The following is a 27,716-nucleotide window of genomic DNA, read 5'->3' as shown; positions in this document are numbered from 1 at the left end:
TAACCTCTTACAGGGATGGTCCTGACCCATGAGAACTCCCGAAGTCTATTGATTAAGGTACTCAGTAAATCCTGACATTACTGCCAGGACCCATGGCTCATGCCAGGCTAAATACACTGTGATGCACGTATCCGTGATGTGTTATGCAGCCATTGAAAGAAATGTTTGTTTTGTTTAGACGTTGTTAGTGCTGTTATGACACATGGCGGCTCCAGAGGAAAGAAGGAAAGAAAAAGGAAGGGAAGAGAGGGAGGGGAGAAATTAATTGAATAACATCAGATGATTACTTGAGCCCTCTCTCTATCTCGCAATCTCTTTGTTTCCAGATCTCTTGCCCCTTATTAGTCTTTGGACCAACTCAGTGGCAGCATTTACTTGGGCAAGTACTATCCCTGTAAATGTAGAGTCTGCAATATATAGAAACTGAAATTAGACATGACCCTGGACACATAAATGTGTACCAGCATGACTGTGAAGAACTGGGACAGTGGATAGGCCTTTTAATGCACAAGAGCAGAATTAAGCATTAAATCACACTAATAGAAACAAATCAAATCAAAATCAAAACAAAAGCCCTGAGTGTGTGTTCGAGGAAGCCCAGACCTACGAGGAACCCAGAAGGTGTTTCCATCTGTCAGAGTCACACATTCCAAAGTAGCAGAAATCTACTGGCTGAGTTTCCTGTTACTTCCGGCCTCAGAGAGGCAGGCTCAGGCAGCATCGGGCTCCGCCCACGTGAGATGCCTCCTCCCAATCACAGACCACCCTTCCCTGGTCCCAGAGGTTCAAAGGATTGGTACAGGGTAGAAAAGCACCTCAGGCCAGAGCAGTGTGTGGAGTGGGCCGGCCCAGTGCCAGGAGGAGGAGGAGGAGGAGGAGAGGGCAGGTGAGTAGACCCATTCCACTGGGCAGAGAAGAGAACTGCACTCTTAGGGGTTGGCTTGCTTTCCTGGGAGGCGAGCGAGCTGTCTGAAAGGGAGAGGGGAAGAAGTTCATTTCCTGATGTACAGAGTCTGTCATTTTTTGTAATTTAGGATATTGTGACTGTTCTGTTCTCTTTAAACTGTACAAACTGCTTTCTTAACCCCTTTTATATTGTCCAGTTCTCAGAACTGAGATAAAGTTCTTCCAGGGGGTGTTATTCACACATCCTGATTTCCACCTCACATTTCCACCTCTTCACAGAAAGACCAAGAAAAATCCAAGAACCCTGGGAAAATCTCTATCTCCTGATTAAATCTCAGATAGACAGACACCTTTGAGGACCTCCAGTTTCCACGTAGAGTTAAAAAAGCAAAAGGAAAATTAGCCTAGCAGAGAGAAAGTTTCCTAATCTTCTTGTCAGAAATCATTTGGTCCTGTCTACTCGTAATGGGATTTGTGAGGCAATTTACTCATGTTTCTTCTCAGCAAACAGTTCTGCTTAATAAATGTTGAAATAGGTCAACAAATTAGCTTTTATCTACACAATGTTATTTTTACATAACTTACTTTTACTCTTCACCAGTTGGTGTTTCCACCAGGATTTGCAGGTTGTATATTTTCGTTCTAACAACATTTCTACACGTAATACAGGTTAAGTTTCAAATAATAATAGTATCATTTCATGTTTATGTTTATGAGCTTAAAACCCCACTTATAACTAGCTTTAAAGATATTTATGACATTTTGAATTTTTATGAATTTTAATGTCTTTTTTTAAATTAAAGATAATGTTTATTGATCACTTTTGCCTGAAAAGAATCGCCAAGCATAAGAAGAAAGAACTCACTTAGATTTTATACATATATATTTTTCAGTTATATATATAACTTGGGTCGTATAGTTTTCAAACCTTGTAAAAAAATGTTTGGCTTGTTTTTTATTAATCTTTCTCAATGAGGAGAAAATTTTCTTATTTTTCTTTCTACTACAACAGACTTTTTTTGCTTTCTGCAACAATGGGCTTAAAAATCAACTCACCTATATTTTTTTTAACTATCTGGAAAGAATCATAGACTTGTAAGTACACAGGGGATCTTAGACATCATCTAGTCAAGAAAAACAAATGAACACTCAGAATTTCTTTTGACCTCTCCTGCTTACATTCTTACGAAGAGCAAACACTGATCAGTCCTAGAATATGCTTCCCCTTGATGCTGAAATCTGAGCCTCATGGCCATGAAGGCTACCCACACCCCTGATGCGTCACTGTTCCCTAACTGGGGCAGAGACCAAATTCATGAGGAGTTGCCTTAATCTCACCTCCCCCAAGGAATCTCCATGGTACTCCTGCCCTGGGGCTGGGCATCCCACTGGCATTGCCCACACCTGAGGTCCTCACTTGGCTGAGAATGCCTGAGCCATTGCTTACATCTTAGTCCATGACTTCAGGTGGGTGAGTGACTCAGCCCAGCACAGCAAGTGTCAGGGACCTAAAGCAGTGCTGTCTCATAGAACTCTACAAAGACGGAAATGTTCTACATTTGGCTATTGAGCACTTGAAATGTGGCTAGTGCAACTGAAGGATTGAATTTTTTATTTTATTTAATTGAATTAATTTGAATTTAAATAGCTACAAGCCTCTACTAGTCACCACATTGGTCAGAGCAGGTTTAGAGCTATAAAGCAAGAAAAACTAATAGATGCTGTGGGCCATGGGGGTCATGGCCATGGGAAAAAGCTCCTCCTTTCATCATTCCCATGGCCTCATCATACCCTAAGTGTAAGCAGACCAGCAATTGCCCTGATCTAATCTCCACAGCCATCTTTATCCCCATCTCTGAGTCATACAAGTGTCTAATCTTGTTCTGGGTTTCAGAATCTGGGCTAAGGCAATAGCCTATTATCTGTTTCATCCTCTCCTATTTCTCCTTTTTTTTTTTTTTTCTTTTGTCAATCCAAATTTCACTAATAGGAGCTAAAGTGTGAGGTGTGGTTTGTGTGTTCTCTGGTCCAACAAACTTGGGTGAGGAAAAGAGGTAATGAACTTGAAAAAATGATCTCATGCTTGATGGCTGAGTCTCACTTCTTTTTCTCCTACCTTGAAAATTGGTTTGTTTAGTGAGCAATGGTGTTTAGACCTATTCAATGTGTCTGGAAACATCAACGCTGTAGGGATGAATAATTTTTAGAAGAAAACAAACTGAATGAAGACACAAGAAAAATACACAAAGAAAACTCCAGCCTTTCAAAAATCTGTACTCCTCAGAGCAAAGGAACTCCCTGGATGTTGTGCAATTTGAATAAATCATCATGGGGCCAGGCCACTGGGCAGTCTTCCACAGGGTGGGGCTCACAGGGGCTATTCCTGTGTGTGGAAAACATTTTGAGGTGAGCTGTGCACTTTCAGGCAGGGGCAATGTCGTCTCTGAAGGGGGACAGCTGCTACTCCATCCTCTGCCCGCTACCAATCCCATTTTTTAAAATTCACCCCATCCCATCCACTTCCTTACTAGCCCTCCCAAATAACAACAACAACAACAAAAAGAAAAAACTCAAATATATATGAGGGAAGCACTGCTTTGGAATAACACAGGAAAGTTTCAGTAAACCCCATATTTGAAAAGCTCATCCATACTGGGGCCTAAAAAGGAAGGGGGGAAGGGCAGATACACCATATTATCAGGAGTCAGTCTCTACTCACAGCCCCAAGCCCCCAAGTCATGGGTTAGGAAGTTCATCTGTTCGTCTCTTCTCTCTCCTCAGGCCTCTTTCCCTCTCAGGGTGTCTTCCCTCTCCCTTTGGAAATACAAGAACAGTTTCTCCTAAAATCATTCACAATGAGGCATGGACATCGATGGCTCATGAGGCTTACGGTGCCTCTTTTATATGTATTTGCATTTTAACCAGGAGCAAAGGAGTGATTCTTGAGTTGTGGGAATTTGGAAATTAGAGTAAAGAGTGAGGAACACTTTGAATGGAGGTTGAGGGTAGAAGGTTCTCACCTTGTCAGCTTTGTTTATGTGACTCCCCTTCTGGCTAAACTTGTAAGGAAAAAGGGCAGGGCATTGGGGGTATCTCTTAATTTTAAAGAAACATAAAGGGAGGTGGTATCTCCCTTCCTTAAAAAGAAGAAAGATCAGCAACAAATTCAACACAAAGGCCTGGTTTAAGAGTCAGGAGATCAGGACTGAAATCTTGACCCTGAAAATGACACATCGATGATCTTGAACAAGTCACTTTCCCTCCCAGAGCTTTGGTTTCCTTGTCTGCACCATGACGGAGCTGACTATGAAGCCTCTCGGTTTGCAGCCAGAGCTGATATTCAATCATGCTATGAAAGGGCACATGGTCAATAATGGCCCTGGGATAAATGACATCTTAATTTCTCCCTAATCACATACCTTCTCAGTAAGACAAAAACTACTAGGAGTGTAGTCACTGACTTTTAAGTGTGTCACTCATCAAGTAATTTGAAGTTCATAATTTTTGTTTCTTTACTGCAATTATTTGTCAAATGACTTTTTTAAATGTACAGCAATCTATTCCTTTGTGGGTTCAGAATTAACTTATTAACAAACTTGGGTAAAGAAAAGAAGTAACAAAAAAAGAAAGAAAAAGAAAAACGGTAATGAGGTGCCAGGTTAGATTGCCGTGGCAGAGGCCAGTAGGGAAGAAAAGCCACACACGCACACACACACACACACACACACACACACACACACACATCCACCAAACAGGACCCAGTGTGGGCTCCCTTGGAGAGCTGTTTGCTTGGGGCAAGAGAGGTAGGTAGAGAAGGAAGGATAATTCTGGGCAAAGGTAGTTGGGGAAAGAAAACGTTTTTTAGCTGAGCTTCAGAAGGTGGTAAAGAGTTCAAGAAGAAGAAATGAGAGACCACTCAGAGGAGCAGAGGAAGGTAAGTAGCTGGCCATTTGGAGCCTGGTTGGTACTGATTGAATATAAGCCGAGGAGTTTGTGCTTTATCTCCTTAGTTGTCCAGCCTCCCCTCCATGGGCCAGAAAGAGAACAAAATGATTGGGTCTGGACAAATACTGTAGATACAGGGAAAGGGACGTCATTAGTCTGTCTCTAAGAGCTGAAAAGCCAAAAAGTTCTCCAATTTAAGCGCAACAGAGTAGGAGAGGAGAAATTTGGATTTGGAGAGATTGGTTAGCAGGAGAGAATGGGTGGACAAATAAAGCCATCCAGCACCAGGAAGCAAAAAGGAGCCTATGGCTGAGCTTGTGGTGGAGCAGGGGCTCTGGAGGGCTCTCCTGTGAACTGAAGCTGTAGGGAGCACCTGGGTCTTCGTTGCAGTGCGCATGCTTCTCATTGCAGTGGCTTCTCTTGTTGCAGAGCACAGGTTCTAGGCGCACGGGCTTCAGTAGTTGTAGCATGCAGGCTCAGTAGTTGTGGCTCGCAGGCTCTAGAGCGCAGCCTCAGTAGTTGAGGTGCACGGGCTTAGTTGCTCCGCGGCATGTGGGATCTTCCCGGACCAGGGATCTGAACCCGTGTCCCCTGCATTGGCAGGCAGAGTCTTAACCACTGTGCCACCAGGGAAGTCCCAAGAAGTTATTAACTTCTTAAGGCACAACTACTCCAGGCCCCAGAGACCACCACAGTTTATATTCTGTATGTAGAAAAGAGCCCTTTTGTCCCTCTCTTTTGGTCTCTCTCCATGCCTGTCCTCTCTGGAAAGGTCAACAAATTCATAATATCTTTTTTTTTTTAATAGCCATCAGTGGGGAACTTTGTCAGAATTTATCTTTTTTCAACCTAAATAAGTTTATTCGTGTGTCCTTGTGCACAGGCATTTAATAGCCTTCAAAGAACCCCAAGTGATTAGCCAGGTCTGATCCTTTCCTTTCATAGAAATCACGTTGCCTTTCCTTTAAGTGTATCAGGAACACAACCCCTCCTAGAGATTCCTCCAGCTGGTTTACTATGGAATTAACTCACTTGCCCCAGTTTTCCAGGAGCCTTTCCAAAAGTTTTCCATTGAGAGACTATGTAATATCAACCTACACAATTTGACCAGGGTTTTCCAACTTCACCCTTGAGCGCCTTCTGACCTCTTGGGTAACTGCCTTCTGAGCTTAGTGATCTGCCTACATTTTTCTGTCTTTTATTTCTAGAAATAGTAGTTTCCAATCACTCTGGGGCTAGCCCTGTAGTTAGGAAGTTTAGAGCTGAAGAGGGGAAGCTCTGGGAGTCTCAGGCTCCTGGCTCTTTTTTCAGCCAGATTTTGATCTGAGTTTATATGTGAGAGTTTCATATTGAAATCATATTTCCATATTTCCTTTGAAAATGTAGCTCTGGTTTTTTTTTCTTTTAATTGAAGTATACTTGATGTACATTATATAAGTTACATGTGTACAATATAGTGAATCACAATTTTTAAAGGTTATACTCCATTTATAGTTATTATAAAATATTGTCTATATTCCCCATATTGTACAATATCTCCTTGTAGCTTATTTTATACCTAATAGTTTGCACCTCCTAGTCCCCAACCCCTATCGTGCCCCTTCTCCTTCCCCTCCCCACTGGTAACCATTAGTGTGTTCTCTGTATGTCTGTGAGTTTGCTTCTTTTTTGTTATATTCACTAGTCTGTTTTATTTTTTTAGATTCCATATATAAGTGATATCATACAGTATTTATTCATTTATTTATTTATTTATTTATTTATTTATTTATTTATTTATTTATTTATTTATTTTTGGCTGCATTGGGTCTCCGTTGCTGTGCATGGGCTTTCTCTAGTTGCGGCGAGCGGGCACTACTCTTCGCTACGGTGTGCGGGCTTCTCATTGCAGTGGCTTCTCTTGTTGCGGAGTACGGGCTCTAGGCGCGGCTTCAGTAGTTGTGGCACGTGGGCTCAGTAGTTGTGGCTCATGGGCTTACTTGCTCCGCGGCATGTGGGATCTTCCTGGACCAGGGCTTGAACCCGTGTCCCCTGCATTGGCAGCGGATTCTTAACCACTGCACCACCAGGGAAGTCCCATCATACAGTATTTGTCTTTCTCTGTCTGACTTATTTCACTTAGCATAATACCCTCCAAGTCCATTCATGTCATTGCAAATGGCAAAATTCTATCCTTTTTTTATGGCTGAGTAGTGTTCTATTGTATATATATACCACGTCTTTATCTGTTCACCTGTTGATGGACACTTAGGCTGCTTCCATATCTCGGCGATTGTAAATAATGCTGCTGTGAACATTGAGGTGCATTTACCTTTTTGAATTAGTGGGGCTTTTTTTTCAGTTATATACCCAGGAGTGAAATTGCTGTGTCATATGGTAGTTCTATTTTCAGTTTTTTGAGAAACCTTTCCACAGTGGCTGCACCAATTTACATTCCCAATGTGGCTCTGTTTTAAAACAAAATTAAAGCGCTAGTTTTAGGTGCCGTCATCATTCACTATTTGTTCTGGTCTGTCTGCTTCAAGAAACTGAGGCAAAGGTAAAGAAAATGAATATTGGTTGGGTAACTAATATTGTGTTAGAGCTTCACACATGTTCTCATGTAATTTTCATTGTAACCCTTTTAGTTAAGTATTACAATACCCATTTAGAGATAAAGCTCTACAAGATTAAGTAATTACCAAAGGCCACAAAACTTCTAGGTGGTGGAGCTAAGATTCAAACCTAGATTTGTCCAAAGTCCATTCTCTTTCTACTTCACCATACTCTAACCTGTTCTGCAATAAAGGTCTAGGCAAATAATTCGCTCATATATTCTTCTCATTCAAATACACATTTTTAAAATTTACTTCATCTGCCTTTTTACTGAGTAAAATAATTTATTGAGTGCCTACCACATGTAAAGCGCTGTGCCACTTTGGACTGAAAAAGACAAATAAAACAGGGCCCAAGGGCTGCCTTCTGCCTTGGAGACTCTTGCAGTAAAGTGCAGGAAGCCCTTCATAGGTTGATACCAGGAGGAAAGAACGCACAAGGGGGGCAGAGCAGAGTCCTCCCTGAGCGATTTCTGTGTCGGGGGAAAGCAGCCCCAGTACAGAGGGGAACCTCAAGGGTCATCTCTGCATCACCTCATAGTCTGGACCAGAGGCTCCAGAGCTGGCCAAAGCCTAGGGATGAGGCCCAGTGGCGGTGTTGACTGTTCAGGAATGCTGGTGCAATGTGCAGAGGGTCCCTGCCATAGGGACCTGCTGTTTGGTACCTGACTCTGGCCATACCCCAAGCACAACTGGGAAGCTTTTGTCCCTCTCCCAAAGAGTTTCCCCACCTCTCCCCCGGCCAATGAATCCTTCCATGGAAAGTAAAAAGGGGCACAGATGGGAGATGGGTAAGGCTTTTAGCACCCTCCAACAGAGCAGCCCTTGAGTAGGGAGCAGGAGGGAGGTGAAAGAGGCTGCTTCACCTCAACCTAGACGCCTTTGGCTGTGGTATCAGTAACCATTAAAACCTCCCTCCTAGGCCCCAGGGGTCACTGGTACATAAAGCAAAGCCACAGCCCAATAGCCTGCCCTTCCTAAATATTCCTCTAGTTATTATTCATAATTTCTCATGCTTGTAAATGATCTTGGTGTTTACCAATCACTTCGACATCTTTTATCTCAGTGATAACAACAAGCCCATCAACAAGTTGTGTTTCACCCATTTTATAAACGAGGAAATAGACACTGAGTGGCATTGCCCAAGGTTACCCCGTAAGGACTGGGCAAGACTGGGTTTGAACCTTGGCTTTCTAACACCAAGTCCGGTGTGCTCACTGTTAGACCCCAGCCAGTAGACCACCTTGCGAGCTGCCAGAAGCCTACACTTGGCTAACTGCCACCCCTCTTGACATCTGTGGCTGTTTGGGGGATGCAATAAATATTTTAGGTCTTCTAGACAACAACCTAGTCAACTACAAGTGGCCAAGGAGAGGCTATGAAATGATGGCTCTCACATTGACCTGCACGTTTGCACCTCTTCTAAGAATTTTGTTCCCAAGGGGTGGGTGAGAAAGCTGCAGGCCTGGGATACATCTAGACAGATTTTCTGGAACAACGTGTGGGTGCAGCTCTGGGTTTGGGGCAAATGTGCAAGTATGAGTGCAGTGTTGAGGGGCTAAGGAGGCAAGAACTTAGAGAAGTGAGTGAAGAGAGGCCCAGTGATTCTGACCTTGGCAAAGGCAGGATCACCTGAGCAGGGAAAAGTGGTACCTACTCTCTCTGCTCCAGAGTTGGCGAGGAAACAAGCCAGGTGTTTCTTTTTCTACTGAAAGTATTAGCCATATGGCAGGTCTTTACAAACTGCAGTGTTAACTAAATGATCTGGGTTTGAGTCTCCGCTTTTGCATTTTCTAGCAACGTGCCTTGGGCAAAGCAATTAATCTCTTTAAGCCTCATTTTCTGCATCTGCAAAATGGCAAGAAAACAGATTCTCCCCTAGATCCTCCAGTAGGAGGGCAGCTCTGCTGACACCTGGATTTTAGCCCCATGGGACTCATTTCATGCTTCTGACCCCCAGAACTGTAAGATAATTCCCTGTGTGTTGTTTGACGTCACTAAGTTTTTGGTAATCTGTTACAACAGCAGTAAGAAACCAGTACAGATTTTGGTAGGAATACCCATCTCTCAGGTCTGTTGAGAGGATGAACACAGAGTGCCAGCATGTGCTGAGGACATGAAATGACAGCTTTCACCATCACTTTATTTTGTGCCATAATCTAAGTTATTACGCACGGCTGAAGGAGGAGGAGAAGGAGCGCGTAGTGGAAAAGGAGAAACATCTAGTGAGCAGCCGCTTCAGCATTCCGTGCCCGTCCACAGTCCTGCCTTCCTAAATCAGATGCCCCTCGCTGGCACCTCCTACCTCATGCTTGTCTAGATTTCTTCACTTTACTCTCCTTTTTCCTCAAACCAAGTTCCCACCTGTCTCCTTCCTTCTTTTTTCCCACTCTGGTCTGCATTTCCCCACCCTAATTCTGACTTGCAATTCTCCCACAGAGTATTCTTATGTCTCTTCCCCTTTTTTAAAACTCTGTGTGGCAGAGTCATCTTTGGGAAAGTATGCATCCTTACGGGATATATTTGGGTCACTGGGGCCAGCTCTCTTGTTCAGGGTCCTGTCAGCTCCTTCTGGACCAATAAAGCCCTCTTTCTTTGGTGACCTACCTGCCTTCTTCCTTTTTCTCCATAGCCCTACTTTCCTCCTTTATTCTACGGTGTACAGTCATTTTTGCCGTGCATTCATGTTGCTACAATCACACTTTAAATTCCCTGAAAGAACAAATTGTCTTCTTTCTGTTCTTTAAGCCCAGCTAATGACCATAAATAGGCTGCTATCTGCAAATGGGTCCTAATTGGTACTGGGTGATAATGGGGCTGCTTTTGGCCTCTTTTGCCCTTTACTCTCTCTATGTACTTGTGTTGTCTGAACTTCTACCTTTCATGGTCTATTTATCTGTGTCTCTAGTTTAGACAGTAACCCAACTGGTCAGGAGCGATATCTGTGCATTCCAGTGAGGAACTTTATAATGTGGCTGATCCAGCTACGTAAGGCTCCCCTCTGGGGGAGGTTGTGCATTAACTCCTTCGGGGCGCTCGGGCTCCACTCCGTCTAGTGTGCAACTATCTCGGGAAAGAATGAATGACATTTCTAAGCCTGAAGTGACATTTCCAAACGGAAAGAAATGAATGGCATTTCTAAGCAGAAGCTACGCAGAGGGATCTTGTAACAATGGCCCCATTTCTTCTATTCACTTGGCAAACACTGATGGAGTACACCATGTGCCCAGTTCCGGGACAGAAAACACTCATAAATTTCAACTCCAGTTCCCACCACTGCCCAGGGGAACAGGTAAGGGAAAATATTTAGAGATGTTTAAGATTACTTGGAAGGTTGTGAATACTTACTTTAGAGTGTAACAATGAAGTTACAATTTAGCAAGGTCTGAGTCGAATAGAAGGCTTCCCTCCCACGCAAACCGGGGCTTCCGCCAAACTGGCAAGTTTGTTATCTCCTGGGCTCCTCGTTCTTCTAAGCCTCTACTCCCTGACCTTTCCTTTCCTTTTACCTGGAATGTCACCCCCATCTTCCTCCCACTCCCACCCACCTCTTCTTGACCCATCGAAACCATATATACTCTGCGCGCCTTACCTCTTCCCTCCTCAGAACTCCCACGATACTTAGGGTCTTATTAGACGCATTCTAATGATTTGGGAACACAGCTTCCCTACTAAAGCCTGAAATTCTAGAATACAACAATCTCTCTTACATATCTTTGTATCCCTCAAAATGCAAGTTGTGTCATATAACACATTTTGATTTAGAGCCTGAGTGCATGAAGTGGATAGTTAATTAATTAGCAAAACATTGAGAGATGTGGATGGCTTATCTCAAGGTAATTCAAGTGCAAAGGCCAAAATAATTCACCCAAACACTTACCCTGTATTCCTTCCAGAGAATCCTCAGGGAGGGAGAGACCCACTTTTTAAAGTGCCAGACACAGCGCTAAGCCTTGCACATAATTTCTGGGAGCCAGCATGGGCTGGGGAGAAGCACTTGGGCTCTGGAGTCATGCACACCAAAGCCTCCAGCCCAGCTCTTCCACTTACTGGTTGTAAGACCCCAGGGAACTTAATTTACCAATTTAAGCTTTAGTTGCCTCATCTGCAAACTCACCCTTTCTCTTCTTCTACCTAATTAGGTTATGAGAATGACATGTGTGTATGTAAATTACCTAGTAGAGTGGCACAGAGAAGGAACTAATGTTAGCCCCTCTTTCTCTCCTCGCCCCCCCCGTTATGTGACAGGGTGTTTTTAATTTGCCAACTCTATTTGAAGATAACAATACATTCTGAAAATGATGGTTTTTAACTGCTGCCCAGAGTCCGTATGGGAACCAGTTGCCCCCTCTGCCCATAGGTTTATCCTTTGGGCTTCAGTTTGCCATGACCAAGGGCAGGAAGAGCCATACCAGGGACCTTCAGTGTGCTTCATCACCACCTCCGGTCTGCCCTCGGTGACTACGGGGCCTCAGTTCATCACTCAGAAGGATGCAGTCTGTATGTTCCATACCCTAAAGAACTCCTGAAAGCTGGTGATCAGACTCGGGCTGGCTTTACTTTTTTTTTTTTCTCCTTTATAAAATTACTGTGATCACTGAACTGAATAACCAAACTTCTTCCATGGCTAAATGATCACATGACTTGGTCTGGGTGCTCTGGAACACGAGAAGGCAGTGCACAGTGGTGTGACTGAGTTCTGCTATGGAACTTGCAGCAGCAGTCTGTATCCCCTGCTCCTAACGAGCTGTGATGTTCTCAGCTGTGTCCTCAGCTTGTGGGAAACCGTGAAGATGGCCAGAGAGGACTCCACCGTTCGTTGCTTCCAGGGCCTGCTGATTTTTGGAAATGTGATTATTGGTGTAAGTAATGAGTATGTTCCAGGAAATTCTGCTCTTCCTGTAATTATGATTTTATTTTTTTATTTATTTATTTATTTTTTTTTTAATTTTTGGCTGTGTTGGGTCTTCGTTTCTGTGCGAAGGCTTTCTCTAGTTGTGGCAAGCGGGGGCCACTCTTCATCGCGGTGCGTGGGCCTCTCACTATCGCGGCCTCTCTTGTTGCGGAGCACAGGCTCCAGACGCGCAGGCTCAGTAGTTGTGGCTCACGGGCCTAGTTGCTCCACGGCATGTGGGATCTTCCCAGACCAGGGCTCGAACCCGTGTCCCCTGCATTAGCAGGCGGATTCTCAACCACTGCGCCACCAGGGAAGCCCTGTAATTATGATTTTAGATCAATCGAAAGTGAGAGTTTAAAAGGGAAATAATGACATAATGACTGGTTCCCTACATCTTTTCTTTTAAGAAGTGTGTTAGTAAAACATGCTAACTAGAAGTTAACTATATAAATAATCCTATATAACTATGTAATATATCAAAAGACCATGTGGGGGGAAAAAAAAGAGAGATTTCCCTCCCAACTTTAAAACACAAGAATCTAAAAGCAGCCATGCTAACCATAGTCAGCTTCCAAGCACTCTCAACACACGCGCTTTGGTGTGTCTTTCCTATCCCTCCTTGGTTTGATTTCCTCAGCCTCCACTGTTAAGGTTGTTGGGGACAGATGTTTGCATCTTCCTGTGCTGGTCACACAGGGGGCCAGTACTGGGATGTAAGAGTAACTCAGAGGCCAGGCTGCGTGGGCACAGTGTGGTGAGAGCACTTAGGAGTCAGGATCGCTGGCTCTGGGCCCAGCCCTATGACTCTGCGTGACTCCGGACAGGTCATTCATTGCCTTTCAGGGCCAAGATCCTTCATCTATGAAATCCAGGGGGCAGGAAAGATAACCACCAAGGTTCCTTCCAGTTCTAATGTTCCATGGTTCTCTGGCACAGAGAACATGACCAGGACCAGTTTAAATATTACAATCCAGGAATTTGGGCAGTGGGAATGGGAGTGAGAGATTATCTTTGTACAAGAAGTCATTGTTTGAGTGGTTCATGCCCCAGGGGTTTTATAGATGGTCTGAAATAGTCTGGGTCTCCTCCCAAAGAGCAGAAGATAGAGCGAAATGTGGAAAGAGGCATGAAACCAATACATATGATGGAAGGAGCTGTTTAAGTCAGTTACTTAAAGCCTATGCAGGGGACAGAGTTAGTCTCTCTTACCACCACGCCCCTACTCCTCTATCCCTTTCTCAATGCTGCTCTCATGGCCTCCAGCCTGACAGAACCCCCTCTGCCCCCAGATGTGCGGCGTCGCCCTGACTGCAGAGTGCATCTTCTTTGTATCCGACCAACACAGCCTCTACCCGCTGCTTGAAGCCACTGACAATGATGACATCTATGGGGCAGCCTGGATTGGCATGTTTGTCGGCATCTGCCTCTTCTGCCTGTCTGTCCTGGGCATTGTAGGCATCATGAAGTCCAACAGGAAACTTCTTCTGGTGGTAAGACCTTAAAACTCTCTACATTGCTCTCCTGGACCAATTTTGATGGATTGTTTCTTCTTCCCTGAGCACAGCGCTTTGGTTTTCAGTGGGGTAGGTGGGAGCACAGAGTGCCAGGTGAGGAGGGAGTAGAGGGGAAGACCCTCCCTGCAGTGAAGATCATCCAAGTGGGGTCAAAGATGCTCTCCTCTATTGGAAGTCCAGAAGAGTCCAGTGCAGAGAAGCTGAAGGGGAGACACCTGGGGGTCACCTGTTGAGTATTTTCCAGATCTTTGCTTCTCTGACTGGTGTCTGCATGGGCCCAACAGATACAGCCAGGAGCTACACAGGCCAAAGGAGAGACAGTGAGAACTCGATAATTAGACTTTTTCTCTTGAGAGTAAGTAGTTTAAAATATTGTTTTAATAGTAATCAAGTGTTGATATGTTAGGATATAAATCACAAAATATGCACGATTTTTTAAGAGAAAGCACGAGCTTTTGTAGATATTTCTGAGCTCAAGGCTAAGGATGTTGTGGGATGGCCTACACCTCCCATTTCATGCACTCACTCTGCTTTTTAGGGACCCTAGAAACCCTTGATGGGCAACATGTAGAGAACGGCTGCAGCTCCCACCTGCCTGTGGAGACTCTAACTCTGTGTACCCATAGGGAGGCTTCTGCCCCAAACCTCAGACAGCAGGTTGTGCCCTGCCTTTGCAGATGGGAGCAAATTTGCAGCCAGCCGGGCTAAGAACCCTCAGTGTTGGGTCTAAACTTCTACTCCCTTCCCCCGTGCTCAGGACAGCAGTTCCTCGCCCTGTGATGGGGCCCCATCCCCACTCCCTACCTGAAATAACTCTCCTAGCCAAAGGCTGCAGGACCTGAGTTCCACCTTCACGGAACGAGTCCAGCAAGCTAAGGTGCTTGTTGGTTGGCTTTTCCTGTGAACTAACATCATCTTGGTACCTAGGGAATGCAGAATGTTTACATTCTCTGGGTCTTTAGTGTGAGTTAGTTCCAGGGCAAAAGAACCCACTTTTTTCAGGGTGGGGTTAAGGAATGCAGGGAAAGGTAAAGAAAGGGCAGCTGTCCTTAGAGGCGAGCTTCAGCTGCATCCCAGCCTCACTCTGGGCCAGTCACGTGTGTCTCGCACAGCCGGGAACATCCCTCACCATGCCTGGCAAAGAGACTGAGCAGCTCGCCCTCCACGCGGCTGGAGGAGAGAACACCTACACCCTGTGCCTCCTTTCTGGAGCATCTCTAAGGGGCTTCTGAGCCTCTTTAAAGGGAGCCAGCAAAGCTCTCGACAAAGAGCAAGGCAGCCGCTAATACAGCGGGGGGCAATGTTATGAGGCCTGTGAAGGGGCTCCTGCTGTTAACTGAGAGTTAACAGTAGCCAAAGCCTTTTTCTGGGCGGAATGGTATGGGCAGCAGAGGGTGCCGCTCTGAGAACCGCCCCTGCCCAGGCAGGGAGAACCATTTGCCCTGCGGTCCTCCGCTAACACCGCCGCAGCGCCCCTTCCGCAGAAGAACCCAAGCACCGTAAGCGTCTGTGCAAGGCTGAGGACAGCAGAGACAGGACTCTTGCAAATAGTCCCCATCCCAGCTTCGGAGAACATTTGTCCTTCAGATATTTGCCAGCCGTAAACTGGCAAGTGTGTTGTGGAGCCATCACGTGTGCACGCGCAACCTACCACACACACACACACACACACACAGCAACAAAACACACTATGCACTGTTTCACTCAACTGACCTGATGCAACTGGAGTGGGAGTGAGTGAGAGGAGACGCCGGCGAAGAGCTGCGTACCTGGAGGCTGCCTGCTCCTCTCTGGTAAGGCTGGGCGCTGCCAAGAGGGAAGACGGATATTAAACGCAGCCCTATTCATCTTTGACCTCGGTAATCCTCAATTCTCAGTAAACCAGAAAGAAAATGTCTCCCAATGAGAGGGGAGTTACGAGGCTCTACATAGTGTGTGATACACTGATTCTCTTGCCAGCCATTGGACGAACACACACACACATACACACACACACCAGTTCATTCTCTTGTCTGTTTTTCCCAGTTAAAATGGAAATGCAGGGTACTGAACTGAGAAAGCTTTGTGTTCAAAAGTCGTTTGTTCTCTGGGGAAAGGAGAAGAGTTGATCTGATTAGCACCTAGCACCAAGTCTGGCTCTAAGCAGCTGATCAATGAGGGTTTGTTGAATAATTATGTAAATGGTCAGATAATTATATTTAGGTGAATGTGCTGCAGAAAACATAACAGTTATTTGTAAAAACAAAACAAAACAAAACAAAAAACTCCCTTTGGAGGTAGATGTAATTCTTGTATTCCATTTGTTTCCCTTCCAGTATTTCATTCTGATGTTTATTGTATATGGCTTTGAAGTGGCATCTTGTATCACAGCAGCAACACAACGAGACTTTGTGAGTACAACCTCAAAAGACAGAGCAGAAATGACCATATGAATCATCATTACCATCATAACACTATAATAACTGACACATATTAAGCCCTTACCCTATACCAGGCATTGTAATATGCACATTAATAATAAATATATATTTTTTCTCCTCATAGTAACCCTATGAAATAGGTATTCATTTTATAAATAAAAATAAAATAAGACTTAAAAAATAAAGTAACTTGTCCAAGGCTACACAGCTGGTAAGTGAAAGTGGAATCCTGAATCCAGGCCGTGTGATTCCCAGGGCCCAAGCTTGCACCGCCATGCTCTTCACTACTCTGCCGCAGCCACTGGCCTTCCGCTGGGATGAGCAGTAATCCACCACATCTGAGCCATCCTCCCATTCAGCATCTGCTTTCTCTCCTTTTTTCCATTCCCTGGCCTAGGCCACCACACAATGCCTGTCTACCCTTATCTCATTGGAATTTCTTTGGAGATGGGGGTCTTCTCCCTACAAGGGGGACTGCGGCCACCCAGAGCAGCCTTACTCCCACCCCCAGCCCTACTCAGTGACTCTGAGCTCAGTTTTACTCCAAGAGACAATGTTCAGGGCCCCCAGCAACATGCCGAGCAAATCACTTCGCCTCCTTGAGGATTACTGGGCTAACTCTTCCTCTTGTGTTGCCTCCTCCCATAATAGTTCACACCCAACCTCTTCCTGAAGCAGATGCTGGAGAGGTACCGAAACAACAGTCCTCCAAACAATGATGACCAGTGGAAAAACAATGGAGTCACCAAGACCTGGGACAGGCTTATGCTCCAGGTAATGCCTGCAGTCCTGGGGAGATGCCATTTGGTACCTAAACCAGTATCCAAGGGCATATGGATGGTTAGGAATGAAGTTAAAGTGTGGGGACCACTGCCTCCAAGGGGGCTTCCTTCACAAATAGACTTGACATAGGCAAGTTCCTCTATTCCTCTCATTTACTGGCAGGGACTAGAGGGTGTACACATGACTCAGTGGGACCCCTAGATCTATATTTTATTTTAAGCTATGATGTTGATTAGCTTCCATTTATAGGAGTAATGACATTGGTAAGAAATTTAGATTAATCACACACTCTGCCTCTTAGAACTCAAGCATCACTTACATTAAAAAAATGTTGCCTCCACCCCACGATGAACTCAAGTGGCAATTATTGTCTGTTTTGCTTGTTTAGTACCTTTTCACACCTGTGGGCTAGTCCTGTTAGGGACCAGAGGCTATGACTTGATTTGATCACCTGTTTTTCTCTAACTGGCAATCGTAACCTTATATCCGCATTTACCTCAAATACCATCAAAAGTTCAAGTCTTTCAGAATACCCACTATCACCCCTACACTGCCGTATGTGAATTCTTATCCCTGCATAAGCCCTCGTGTGACCCAACTCTCCCACCCCCCCGACCCCGTCCCCACACAACCACCTGTTTCCCAGTCCCTCATCAGCAAACCCCCTTATAGCCTCCACCCCTTCTTTGAACTCTCTACCCTCTGTCTTCTAAAATTTCCTTCATTTAGTCTAATATTCCTGTTCTATATTTTTTTAGCCCATTAGGACCTCCAATCTATTGGCCACTTTTTCACTTCCTATCACTCTTCTAAGTCAAGTATTTTTTTTCCCACTATGTTAGCAAAGAACTAAGCTTTTCAAATGAAAATGTGAATGCTCACACATTTGAAAATCCACTTACCAACTTTTTAAAGCCCAGTCTGAAATAAGTCTGGTTCAAACTTAACCATTTCCCCCCGAAATGCTCAGGTCAAATTACAGAATGATTATTTTCTTTGGTGAGATATTTTCCATAATCCAGTGGCAAAACAGGACATGCTTTTAAGATAGTTGCTTTATCACCAAGTTTGCTGAATATATTTATCTTAAAAGTTGAGAGATGCCATAGTTTTTATTTCTTCCCTTGAAACATTTTAGCAGATTTATAAAATGGAAGGAAAGTGATGTGAATTGTGTTTTATCCTCTATCCTCAATTCTATCCAGAGTAATATGAGCTATGTGTTAAGTGATCTTCCTTTCCTATGTAGAGGCATAACCATGTGCCACTGGGTTTTGGTTATTTTTTCCAGTTTATTTTCCCTCATTATAAAAATAATACGTAATTGCTCCAGAAAATGTTAAAAATACAGAAAAGTAAAACAAGAAGAATTACTCATAATTTCTTCACCACAAAAATTTTAATTTTCTGATTCTCAATTTGCTCATATGTAACATGAGAATAATTATAACTCTCTCACATTATTGTATCAAGATATTAGTACTAATAATGATTAACATTTTTTAAGGGTTTACTATGGGCCAGGCATTGTGCTAAACGTGTTAAATGTATTAACTAATTTATTCCTCACGCAGCTCTGTGAGGTAGGTACTATATTTGTCCCAATTCAGTGAAGGAAAATGAGGCTTAGAAAGCTTAACTCGTCAAAGGCTACAGAGCTCACTAATGGCTAGTAAGGTAATAAATGTAAAAGTATTTTGCAAACTCTACAATGTAATACCTTAAAAACACCTTCAGCTCTCATCAGGGGATTTTTAGTAAACGTAAGATACGGTATAATTTCCATATCTTCTTTCTCCATAAAGTCTCAGTTGCCACCTTGGTGGCTCTAGCAAGGATTATGGAAGAGAATTTTGTTTCTCTCACGTGCTGACAGGACAATTGCTGTGGTGTAAATGGACCGTCAGACTGGCAGAAGTACACCTCTGCCTTCCGGACTGAGAATAACGATGCCGACTCCCCCTGGCCTCGTCAGTGCTGTGTTATGAACAACCTTAAAGAACCTCTCAACCTGGACGCCTGCAAACTAGGGGTACCTGGATACTATCACAATCAGGTGAGTCCTTGCTTCTCCCAAGACCTGCCAGGAGGTTTTTCTGCTCTTTATGAAGAAAATACTGGTTAACTGTAGGTAATGGTCTCTCACTAAGGAATTCTGCATCCTTTTTCCTAAACTTCATGTTAACTATTTCCTTCTCTGTTAGTAAGATGTAAGTGCTAATCTAGGGCTGATCTGGGAAAATTTACATTTTAATAAATGAACAGAACGCGAGAATTGCAATAGCAGAATCCAATTTTGTTTAAGTGAACACTATTTGTATAATGTATAGAATTAGTATTTTGAAAAATATTTATATCAAACAAAGATTTGCTCTATTTTTGCAAAATGTAAGTTGAAAGGGATGATATACAAAAAGGAATGTTTTGCCAGTTCCAAAGCAATGGCAACTGCTGAGGGTAGATGCAGTAATGATACACCCACCTGCCTCATTCAGTGGTAATGTAGGATAGTCTTAATAAAATATTAGATTGGTGGTCTGGGTAGAAGCCAATTCACACACAAGTGGTTTTTGAAAAAGTGTTTCCAGCCTGATGAGAATGATATGATGATCATGAAAACAAACATCAACTGAGTACTTATCAAATGCCAGACACTGCTCCAAGTACCATACAGATATTAATTCATGTAAGGCTCAGTGGGTAGTGCCACTTTGATCCTAATTTTACAGAAGAGGAACTGAGATACAGAGATGCTAATAATTGCCTTGCCCAAGGTCACGCAGCTGGTAAGTGGAAGAGTCAGGATTCAAATGCTAGCAGCCTGACTCCTGAGCCCAGACTCTAAGCCAAGAAGGAACTTGGTAATAATCCCAAAAAGCGCTGAAGAGAATCCTCACACACTTGAAGTCAGCCTCTGAAATGCTTACACTGCTGTGCATTACCACTTTGAGGAAAGCTAGTTGTGTGCCAGTACATTAAATAATTGAGAAATGCCAGACTCTTTGGTCTGGCAGGAAATAACACAAAATGCATTTTCAGAATGAACGACACGGCACTGCTGGTCATCGTGCCACCCCTGGAAGGGTGCCTAGACTAGGACTGGTTGTATTAATCTGGAAAAGGACATGGGAGTGATGTAGATTATTTTGCAGAGTTGTTCAGAGCAACCCTCATTTAGCCTTTTAGCAACATTTTAGTTATATTCGGACTGCTAAAAAAATTAAATTTATTGCCTATAATCACAATATGCAATATAACGATCACTCTGAGGAATAATAAACTGCTTTTAACACTTCAACCTTGGAACCAGTCCATGCAGACGTATCTTGATTGGATTGTGATTCCATACAAACTGTATCATATCTTTGAAAGAGACTAAAAAGGATGTTTGCCATCAGATGATTGGTTTATTTCACAGCCACACTATTTTCCCTCACACAGAGAACATTCTAGTAATGAGGGACACTTTTGTCACACCCTCCCTAACAGTCCTTGGCCTCACCGCCTCCTCTACCCACTAGCTATACCACAACTACAAAGTCATGTCACTGAGCAGTACTCCCACACCAAATTCCTGCATCTTGAAATTTCTCTCTGTCCCTGACTCCCGGTGCTCCTACTTTCTCAGTCTCACTCATTCGTCACCCCTGACATAATCTCTTATCTACTCATCCTTCCTGCTTCTCCCTACCCTGGTCTCCCAGATTCCCACACGCCACCGTTCTCTCTGAGTTACAGGTCCTGCTAATTCTCCTATAACAATCCTTTTCCACAAAGCAAAGTATGGCACCCCAGTACCTCATATACTTTACTTCTATTATTGCAGCTGATACCTTGAAATATAATTATTTGTTTGCAAGCCTATTTTTTCTATGAGTCTCCTTGAGGACCATGCATCCTTCAGTTCTGTATCTTCAGTACTTAGCATAATGCCTGGCACAAAGCAGGCATCAATAAACGTTTGGTGGGTGGGCAAATGAAGAGGTGAATGACTCTTTTTCTCATCCACATTGTAGCTTTGCGAGATCTGCAATGCACAAAGAAAGGCTAACAAAATTAGGGAAGTTGTCACAAGTGTAGTAATAATAGAAACCCACCAAATGTCACATAGCATGTCAGACGCAAATATATATGTTCTTACATCATGGTTCATCTGCCCCCAAAATGCTATGTGCAAATTCTGATCACTACACCTCAAGAGCATTATGATGGAACTAAGGAAGATCAAGGTAAGCACCACCACAATGAGAAAAAAGCATCATGAAAGGCACTAAATGAGAAGAGGTGAAAAACTGGGGCTTTTGTCTGTGAGCTTCATGAGGGCAACACCCATTTCTGCCTTGTCACAGCTGAATGCCCAGCCCAGTGCCTGGCACCTGGCATAAGTGGGTTTTTATACATATTATTGGACAAATGACCACTTCCCAGGATTGTCAGGGGGATCAAATGAGTGATGGATATAGGAGTGTTTGTGAACCATCAAGTGTGTCACAAATAATATCGTTGTAATTATTACTTCTTATCACATTCCATTCATCCTAATCAGGTGCCTGCTTTGTGCCAGGCCCTTGTTCTAAGTTCTAGAGATTCAACAATGAACAAGATAAAATCCCTGCCCTCATAGAGCTTGCACTGTAGTATGGGAGACAGACCACAAACAAGTTACCAAACCAATACACAATAAATTCCAGGTAGTGATAGTGCCATGAGCAGAAATAAAGCGGGATATAGAAAATGATGGGGGGAAAGGTATTTTTCTCTATGGTTGTCAGGAAAGGCTTTATTAAGATGATATTTGCACAGAGTTCTGAATTAAGTGAGGAAAGGAGACCCTCACTTAAAAAAGATTGAAGAAGAGAGTTCTGAAAAAAGGAAGCAGCAAGTGCAAAGGCCCTGAGGTGGAGGCCTTAGCTTTTTGGAGGAACATCCAGGCAATCCGTATGGCAAGGCTGGAACAAGTGAAGGAAGAGTAGGAGGCAAGCATGAATCTAGATTTTGTAGGGCCTGAAGCTTACCAGATTTGTGGGGGGGGGGGGGGGGGGGCGGTTCTCCTCAGGAAAAACAGTTTAAACTACACATGCAAAACTAGGTACAGGACTTTGAAATGGTCTTGCAAGTAAGCAGCCCTGAGCCCAAGCTCATTAGCTTTGCAGTGAAACAACCTCCTCTGGTGGCGGCTGGGGTCACAGAGAGAGGCAGGGCCATATCATACAGCACCTCGTAGCCATGGTGAAGACTTAGAATTTCATATTAAGGGTGGTGGGAAACTTTCAGAGGGTTTTGAGCAGGAAGGTGAAGTGATCTGACATGTTCTACAAGGATCCCTCCGGCACTGTACGAAGACTAGTAGGGCACCGTGGGTGGACTCGGGCCTCAGGGGAACCAGCCAGGAGGCGATTGTAGGAATCCTGAAGTGAGGCCGTGGTGGACCAAGGCGGTAACAGGAAGTAATAAGTGTTTGGATTGGAGATATATTTTAAACCCAAAAGGGTTTGCTTAAGAGAAAAACAGTTAAGGATAATTCCAAGATTTTTCATTTGAGCATCTAGGTGAGTGGGGGAGTCAGGTAGATGGAGAGGTGTAAATGGGCGAGAGATCAAGGCATATGTAGCAAAGGCAGGACATGCAAGTGGATGAACCAGGGACTGGGGCAGGGTTAGAAAGGACAGAACTTCAAGTGGCTACCTGGAGACCCTGGGCGGGGCCTAAACTTCAAGGTAAGCCTTTCTAAGACATTTCTCTCTGGATCTCAGTGTTCATAAAACCAGCCTGGTCATGGCATCTCCTAGGCATTCCTGTGATTCCAAGGGCTTTAGTGGATGTCGCTCAGATGGCAGGTCTAGCCCTATACGTGTGTATCACTCCAGTATTTTGCATAGAGACTAGAACAGAATGTGCTACGTATAAAACTTACCAGATTATGGCATGCATGGATGAATGACTCGATGAATAAAGAATGATTCACTCTCTCGCACGCACCCCGTGGCTCTTCTAGAATCCTATAAAGATATGTTGAAATATGATGTCAAATGAGAATTTAGAAAGCATGGTATAGGAGTTCCTTTAATGATTAAAAAATAAAGCCTCTAATTTTCACTAACTGGAAGCACTTTTATTGAAAAACAAATCAAAAAGTGACCCTGCCCTCAAACAAATCACCAATAAAATCTTTGGGGAGAGGAAAAAAACTCAAATTTTGTTAAGAATACTTGACATTGCCACATATTCAATATGAGGAAAATGTTATGCTAAAATAGCAGCACCTCGGTTAGTTAGATTGAATGAAAAAACACAAATAAATATGATACAGAACAGTTCTTCATCAGGATTATTCCTATTTCTTCAGTACAGCACAGTTAATACCTGGTTGTCCACAGGAATGTAGAAATAGCCTGGTTATGTTAAACTGGATTTTGGGGTGGCATTGATTCAAATCAGCTTCCCACCCATCTCTTACATCTTTTTTCTGGTCCCTTTCATGTGGATATGGAATCGCCCACTCCTCCAGGGCTGCTATGAACTGATCTCTGGACCAATGAACCGACACGCCTGGGGGGTTGCGTGGTTTGGATTTGCCATTCTCTGTTGGACTGTGAGTATTTCCCATCACATGTTTCATTTCTGGGAGGACAGTGATAAGGAGAGACCTTGAGATTGCCCCTGGTTAACCCAAGCACACTAGGCTGACTCGAAACAAAAGCTCAGACCTGAAGGCTAGTCAGGAAGCTGCTGGCACCAGGGCAAGGACAGTGGATTCCCTCGGGAGGTAGGGCGTGAACTTCCCCTACCAACCAGATCCTTCTCTGGCTGACTGGGATGCACTTGTGTGCTCCTCCATCTCTCCAGATCTCATAAATTCATTTCAAGTAGATATCAAAGACTGTCATCTCTCTAGATGCCTCCTCTAACCTGCCTCCCTCCTTCCAAAGAGCTGCCTTCACCAGTCTCACCTCATCCTTCTGACCACTTTATGTGATGCACATGCAGCAAGAGGGTAGAATGGTAGGTCTCAGCCCTGAATGCACATTTAAACCTCATGGAGCAGCTTGGGGGACAAAAGCATACCTGAACCCCAACCTCTGAGATTCAGATTTCAGTTGATCTAGGTGCAGGACCCAGGTCATTTTTTTTTTTTTTTTTAATTTTCCAGATGATTCTAACTTGTTGTCAGGATTAAGAGCCATTGCATTCAGGAAGCAGTCCCAAACTTTTGGTTTCAGAACTCTTTTACACTCTCTCAAATATTACTGAGGACTCCAGAAAGCTTTTGTCTATGGAGGGCTGTATCTATTGATATTTAACCCTGTTGGAAATTAACACAGAATTTTTAGAAATACGTGTTAATTCATATAAAATAACAATAACAAACTAATTACGTTACTATTAACAATATATTTCTGTGGGAAAAAAGTGACTATTTTCCCAAACAAAAAGATATGAGAAAAGTGGCAGTTTTTTTTACATTTTTGAAAATCTCTGCAATGTCTGGCTTTAATAGAAGACAGCTGGCTTCTCATATTTCCTCTTCATATAATCTGTTATAATATGTTGCTTAGGTTGAAGGATTTGAAAGAAATCCATCCTACACACTGATATGTAGTTGAAAAAACAGAAGTGTTTTGGTAGCCTTATCTAAAAATAATTGTGAATATTCTCCTTTGGTACTACACAAAACTTGCTAAGTAGTAGTTTCTTAAAGGTTAGTTGCAATATGAAATCTGAAACTTCATCAAAGAACTTTTAGGACTCTGTTACATTAAAATACATTACATTGGTTTGTCTTGCAGTTTGCATAAATTTTTTACCCATTCGTGATTCTAGAACATCATGCATTGGTCATTTGGGAAAATATTGGTTCACTGTGTGACAGGATGGACTCAGAGTCACCTCTGCCCCCGTGATGATGCTTAAGGCAAGATCATTCTTAAAAATCCAGTGTCGCCTAAGCCTGAACGAACCTCATATCATTTTTCCGCAAGTACCAGATGTTTCTAAAACAATTCCTTATTTATTTTTCTTTTCCTTTGTATTCTAGTTTTGGGTTCTCCTGGGTACCATGTTCTACTGGAGCAGAATTGAATATTAAGAATAAGTGTAACCACCATACCACTCTCCACAGCGACTCTGGATTTGGTGCTGGAACTCCTAATATTCCACCTCTGTGCTCCCTGGGAAATTATGCATTCTTCCTCAAATTGCCAAGTCAGTTGGTGTGGAGTTTCTGCAGGCTCTTTAGGCTCTCAGACTCCTGAAATTCTCACCACTAGTGATTGCACCCTGATCTAGGATTCTGCAACATTGTTATAGACCGTAGGAAAGGGAGAGTTCAGTACAGTAGATAATAACTATTCCCATCTCTGTTTATTTTTAATTTGGGGGCACAAAGACATTCACAGGAGCCTGTCTTATCACAGCAAGCCAAGTCTGTATTTGGACAGCGAATCTGCCTGCATTTCTCTCTGCTTTCTAAAAGAAACCTTCAAAGGCTTTCATTCATCTCAGTATTGTCCAGGTGAGAGAACTAAGGAAAAGATTGCTGAAATATATCTTTTGCCTTTGTTCTGTGGTGGCTCCCATCTACAGAGACTCAAGTGATTCTCTTAATGCCACCTGGGGATCCTTTTATTCTCCAGGACAATGCCCGATCTTGAGCTAACAATGGTTGAAGTTTCCTCTCAGACATTGCAGGGTGATAGGTGTTAGTAACCTCAATTCTCCCGCTAATTAAAAGTATGTGGACTCTGGGGGACAAAGGAGGGACCTGTTATATATTTACCAATCTCATCCGAAAGCCCCTTTCAAATAAGGGAGAAGCAAGCCCGCTGTTAGATAGGTGATTTATGGTGATTTTTTTTACTGTCAAAATATTTCCCTTCTGATCTATGTTTCCTTTTGTGATCCTGAAGGAAGTTCTTATAACAACATTTGTCTAGTCTTATAAATAAAGAGGGCTTTTAAATATGTTCACTTTCTTTTCTTTTTACCAGTGTCATAATTGGTCATATATGAGGCTAGCAAAATGGGTGTTCCAACAGAAGAGCTTAGTAGGCTCACGGGAATTAAAATTTAGGAGATGGAAAATGCAGTAAGGCGTGGCTTCCCTCTGGATACCGGGTAACCCTGCTGTACAGCTGAATGATTGGAACTTCCAAGTTTACTTTTTGCTCCTGCTACCCTTTGCCCTGAAGTGGGGATGGAGTTGCTGCTCCTCAAATCCTTTCCCCCTGCATCTCTGACTCCAACTGCTCAACTGTGTCCCCTATGAAGGAAATGTACCTGTCACTTCAGGGTCCCACTCACAGCCGACTCAGTCACATGGAGTAGCCCACTCCCAGGCCTCGACCCAGGTTCCTGTGCCTCAGTCTGAGCCCCGGGGCAGGGAGGGACAAGGAAGGGGAGGGCGCTTTAGCCTGGTAAAGCAGTAAAGCTGGGCGGTAAAGCTGGGGGCAGCAGCCGGATCCCTGATTCCCAGGACAGGGAGCCAAAGGCTCCTGCTCTGACACACCACCAGCTTGCCCCTCCCCTGCCTCGCTTGCCTCTCCAGGACAGGGCTTGGGGTGTCGAGATAAATGACACCTGCACTTGGCTGAGAAGGTTCTCTCTGTGGTCTTTTTCAAGAGAGGAGGAGAAGGAAAGAGCTTACTCTGGGCAAAGCTTTAAGCACCTCTCTCCCTTCTCTCTGTCCATCCTCTCTCATGTGTTCTGGTGCCTTTTTCTTCTGCTGCCAACTGGATTTTCCAGTGCCCTCATGCCTGAGCGAATCCTGTCCCAGACCCACTCCTGCCTTCCCCCTCCAAGGCTTCGGAGCTTCAAAATTCTCTCTCCCTACAAGATTCCATTCTCCTTGTGACTTGATCTCAGCTAGGTTAAGGGAAAGCCTTTTTGCAAGCTAATTCATACTAAAGGGTGAGGGACAGCTAGTCCCCACTCTCTTAATCTTCTCTGCAGATTTTTCCTTAATAACTGAAATTGATCTCAGTTGGCGGAATCCAGTGCAACAGTAGGAGCAGGAACAAGCTATTGTGGAGGAAGATGGCCCACCTGCTGCTCGTTAAATCTTAGCACCTGCCTTCTCTACCACGAACTATTGGTCATTACCGTCCGCCCCCTCTCCAGCTAGCTTCCTACAAAATAAGACCCTGAACCCAGGTACTCACTATGTCCAGCCCCCAGCAGTTGGGGAGGACACACCTTTCAGCTGAGACAGACCCGGGCCTGAGGACTTCGCTACAGAGAGTCCAGCCGTTCAGGACTCCTGCACTTCCTGCTACGGGGGTCTTCAGTTTAATCTCAGGGCAGCTCCTGCTCTGCCCAGTTTCTGCTTCCATCCTCTCCACCTTCCCTGGAAGCCCAGCCTTGTCCCTCTTCCATCTGGCTTCTGGGACAGAAGTGGGGCTCACAGCGAGACCCAAGCCACACTGTTTCGGGTGAGGCCCTCACCAGCCCCACCAGGCCAGCGGGTGAGACACACCCAGAAAAAACCATCTCGAGAAATCTCCCAATTCTGCAACAAGGCCTGCTTATCAGGTGGGCAAAGAACAATTACCACCTAACACGGAAAACTGGGTCAGGCTGACTCTGGGGTAGGTTTTACCTGATTGCAATACCAGACGGGTCACCACGCTCCTCGGCTGGCTGTTTCCTCCCCAGATTGTTA

At 44.0% G+C, this 27,716-nt stretch overlaps 2 protein-coding genes across 5 annotated transcripts in view; one reads left to right on the top strand and one right to left on the bottom strand.

Moving 5' to 3' along the window:
* Nucleotides 1–841: 841 nt before the first annotated feature.
* On the top strand, nucleotides 842–26,022 carry UPK1B (uroplakin 1B). The gene is made up of 8 exons (XM_059921069.1): nucleotides 842–886; nucleotides 12,208–12,307; nucleotides 13,632–13,832; nucleotides 16,172–16,246; nucleotides 16,928–17,050; nucleotides 18,936–19,115; nucleotides 23,568–23,651; nucleotides 25,095–26,022. Exons 2-8 carry the CDS (start codon nucleotides 12,239–12,241, stop codon nucleotides 25,143–25,145), a joined length of 783 nt encoding a protein of 260 aa, XP_059777052.1. The 5' UTR covers nucleotides 842–886; nucleotides 12,208–12,238; the 3' UTR covers nucleotides 25,146–26,022.
* Nucleotides 11,698–27,716, bottom strand: part of B4GALT4 (beta-1,4-galactosyltransferase 4) — a 51,275-nt gene continuing 35,256 nt past the window's right edge. The window contains exons 8-11 of one of the 4 annotated variants that reach the window (XR_009502938.1): nucleotides 22,974–23,058; nucleotides 20,893–21,106; nucleotides 15,570–15,662; nucleotides 11,698–14,153 (exon numbers count right to left, since the gene is read on the bottom strand). The gene's annotated coding sequence lies outside the window, so the exon portion shown is untranslated. Of the gene's footprint in view, nucleotides 14,154–15,569; nucleotides 15,663–16,162; nucleotides 16,258–20,892; nucleotides 21,107–22,973; nucleotides 23,059–27,716 lie in introns of those variants that run through there. The other 3 variants (XR_009502936.1, XR_009502937.1, XR_009502939.1) reach the window with 3 other exon arrangements.

This window comes from Balaenoptera ricei, chromosome 4, assembly GCF_028023285.1.
Source record: "Balaenoptera ricei isolate mBalRic1 chromosome 4, mBalRic1.hap2, whole genome shotgun sequence".
In the NCBI taxonomy this organism is placed as follows: Eukaryota; Metazoa; Chordata; class Mammalia; order Artiodactyla; family Balaenopteridae; genus Balaenoptera; species Balaenoptera ricei.
This window is presented reverse-complemented; position numbering and strand designations above follow the sequence as displayed.

What these genes read in the sequence shown, in the direction of transcription:
- UPK1B (XM_059921069.1), top strand. Translation starts at nt 12,239, where the DNA reads ATGGCCAGAGAGGACTCCACCGTTCGTTGCTTCCAGGGCCTGCTGATT. An exon ending in CAGCAACACAACGAGACTTT is followed by an intron (nt 16,247 to 16,927) that starts GTGAGTACAACC and finishes CTCCCATAATAG; the next exon opens with TTCACACCCAACCTCTTCCT. An exon ending in GGGACAGGCTTATGCTCCAG is followed by an intron (nt 17,051 to 18,935) that starts GTAATGCCTGCA and finishes ACGTGCTGACAG; the next exon opens with GACAATTGCTGTGGTGTAAA.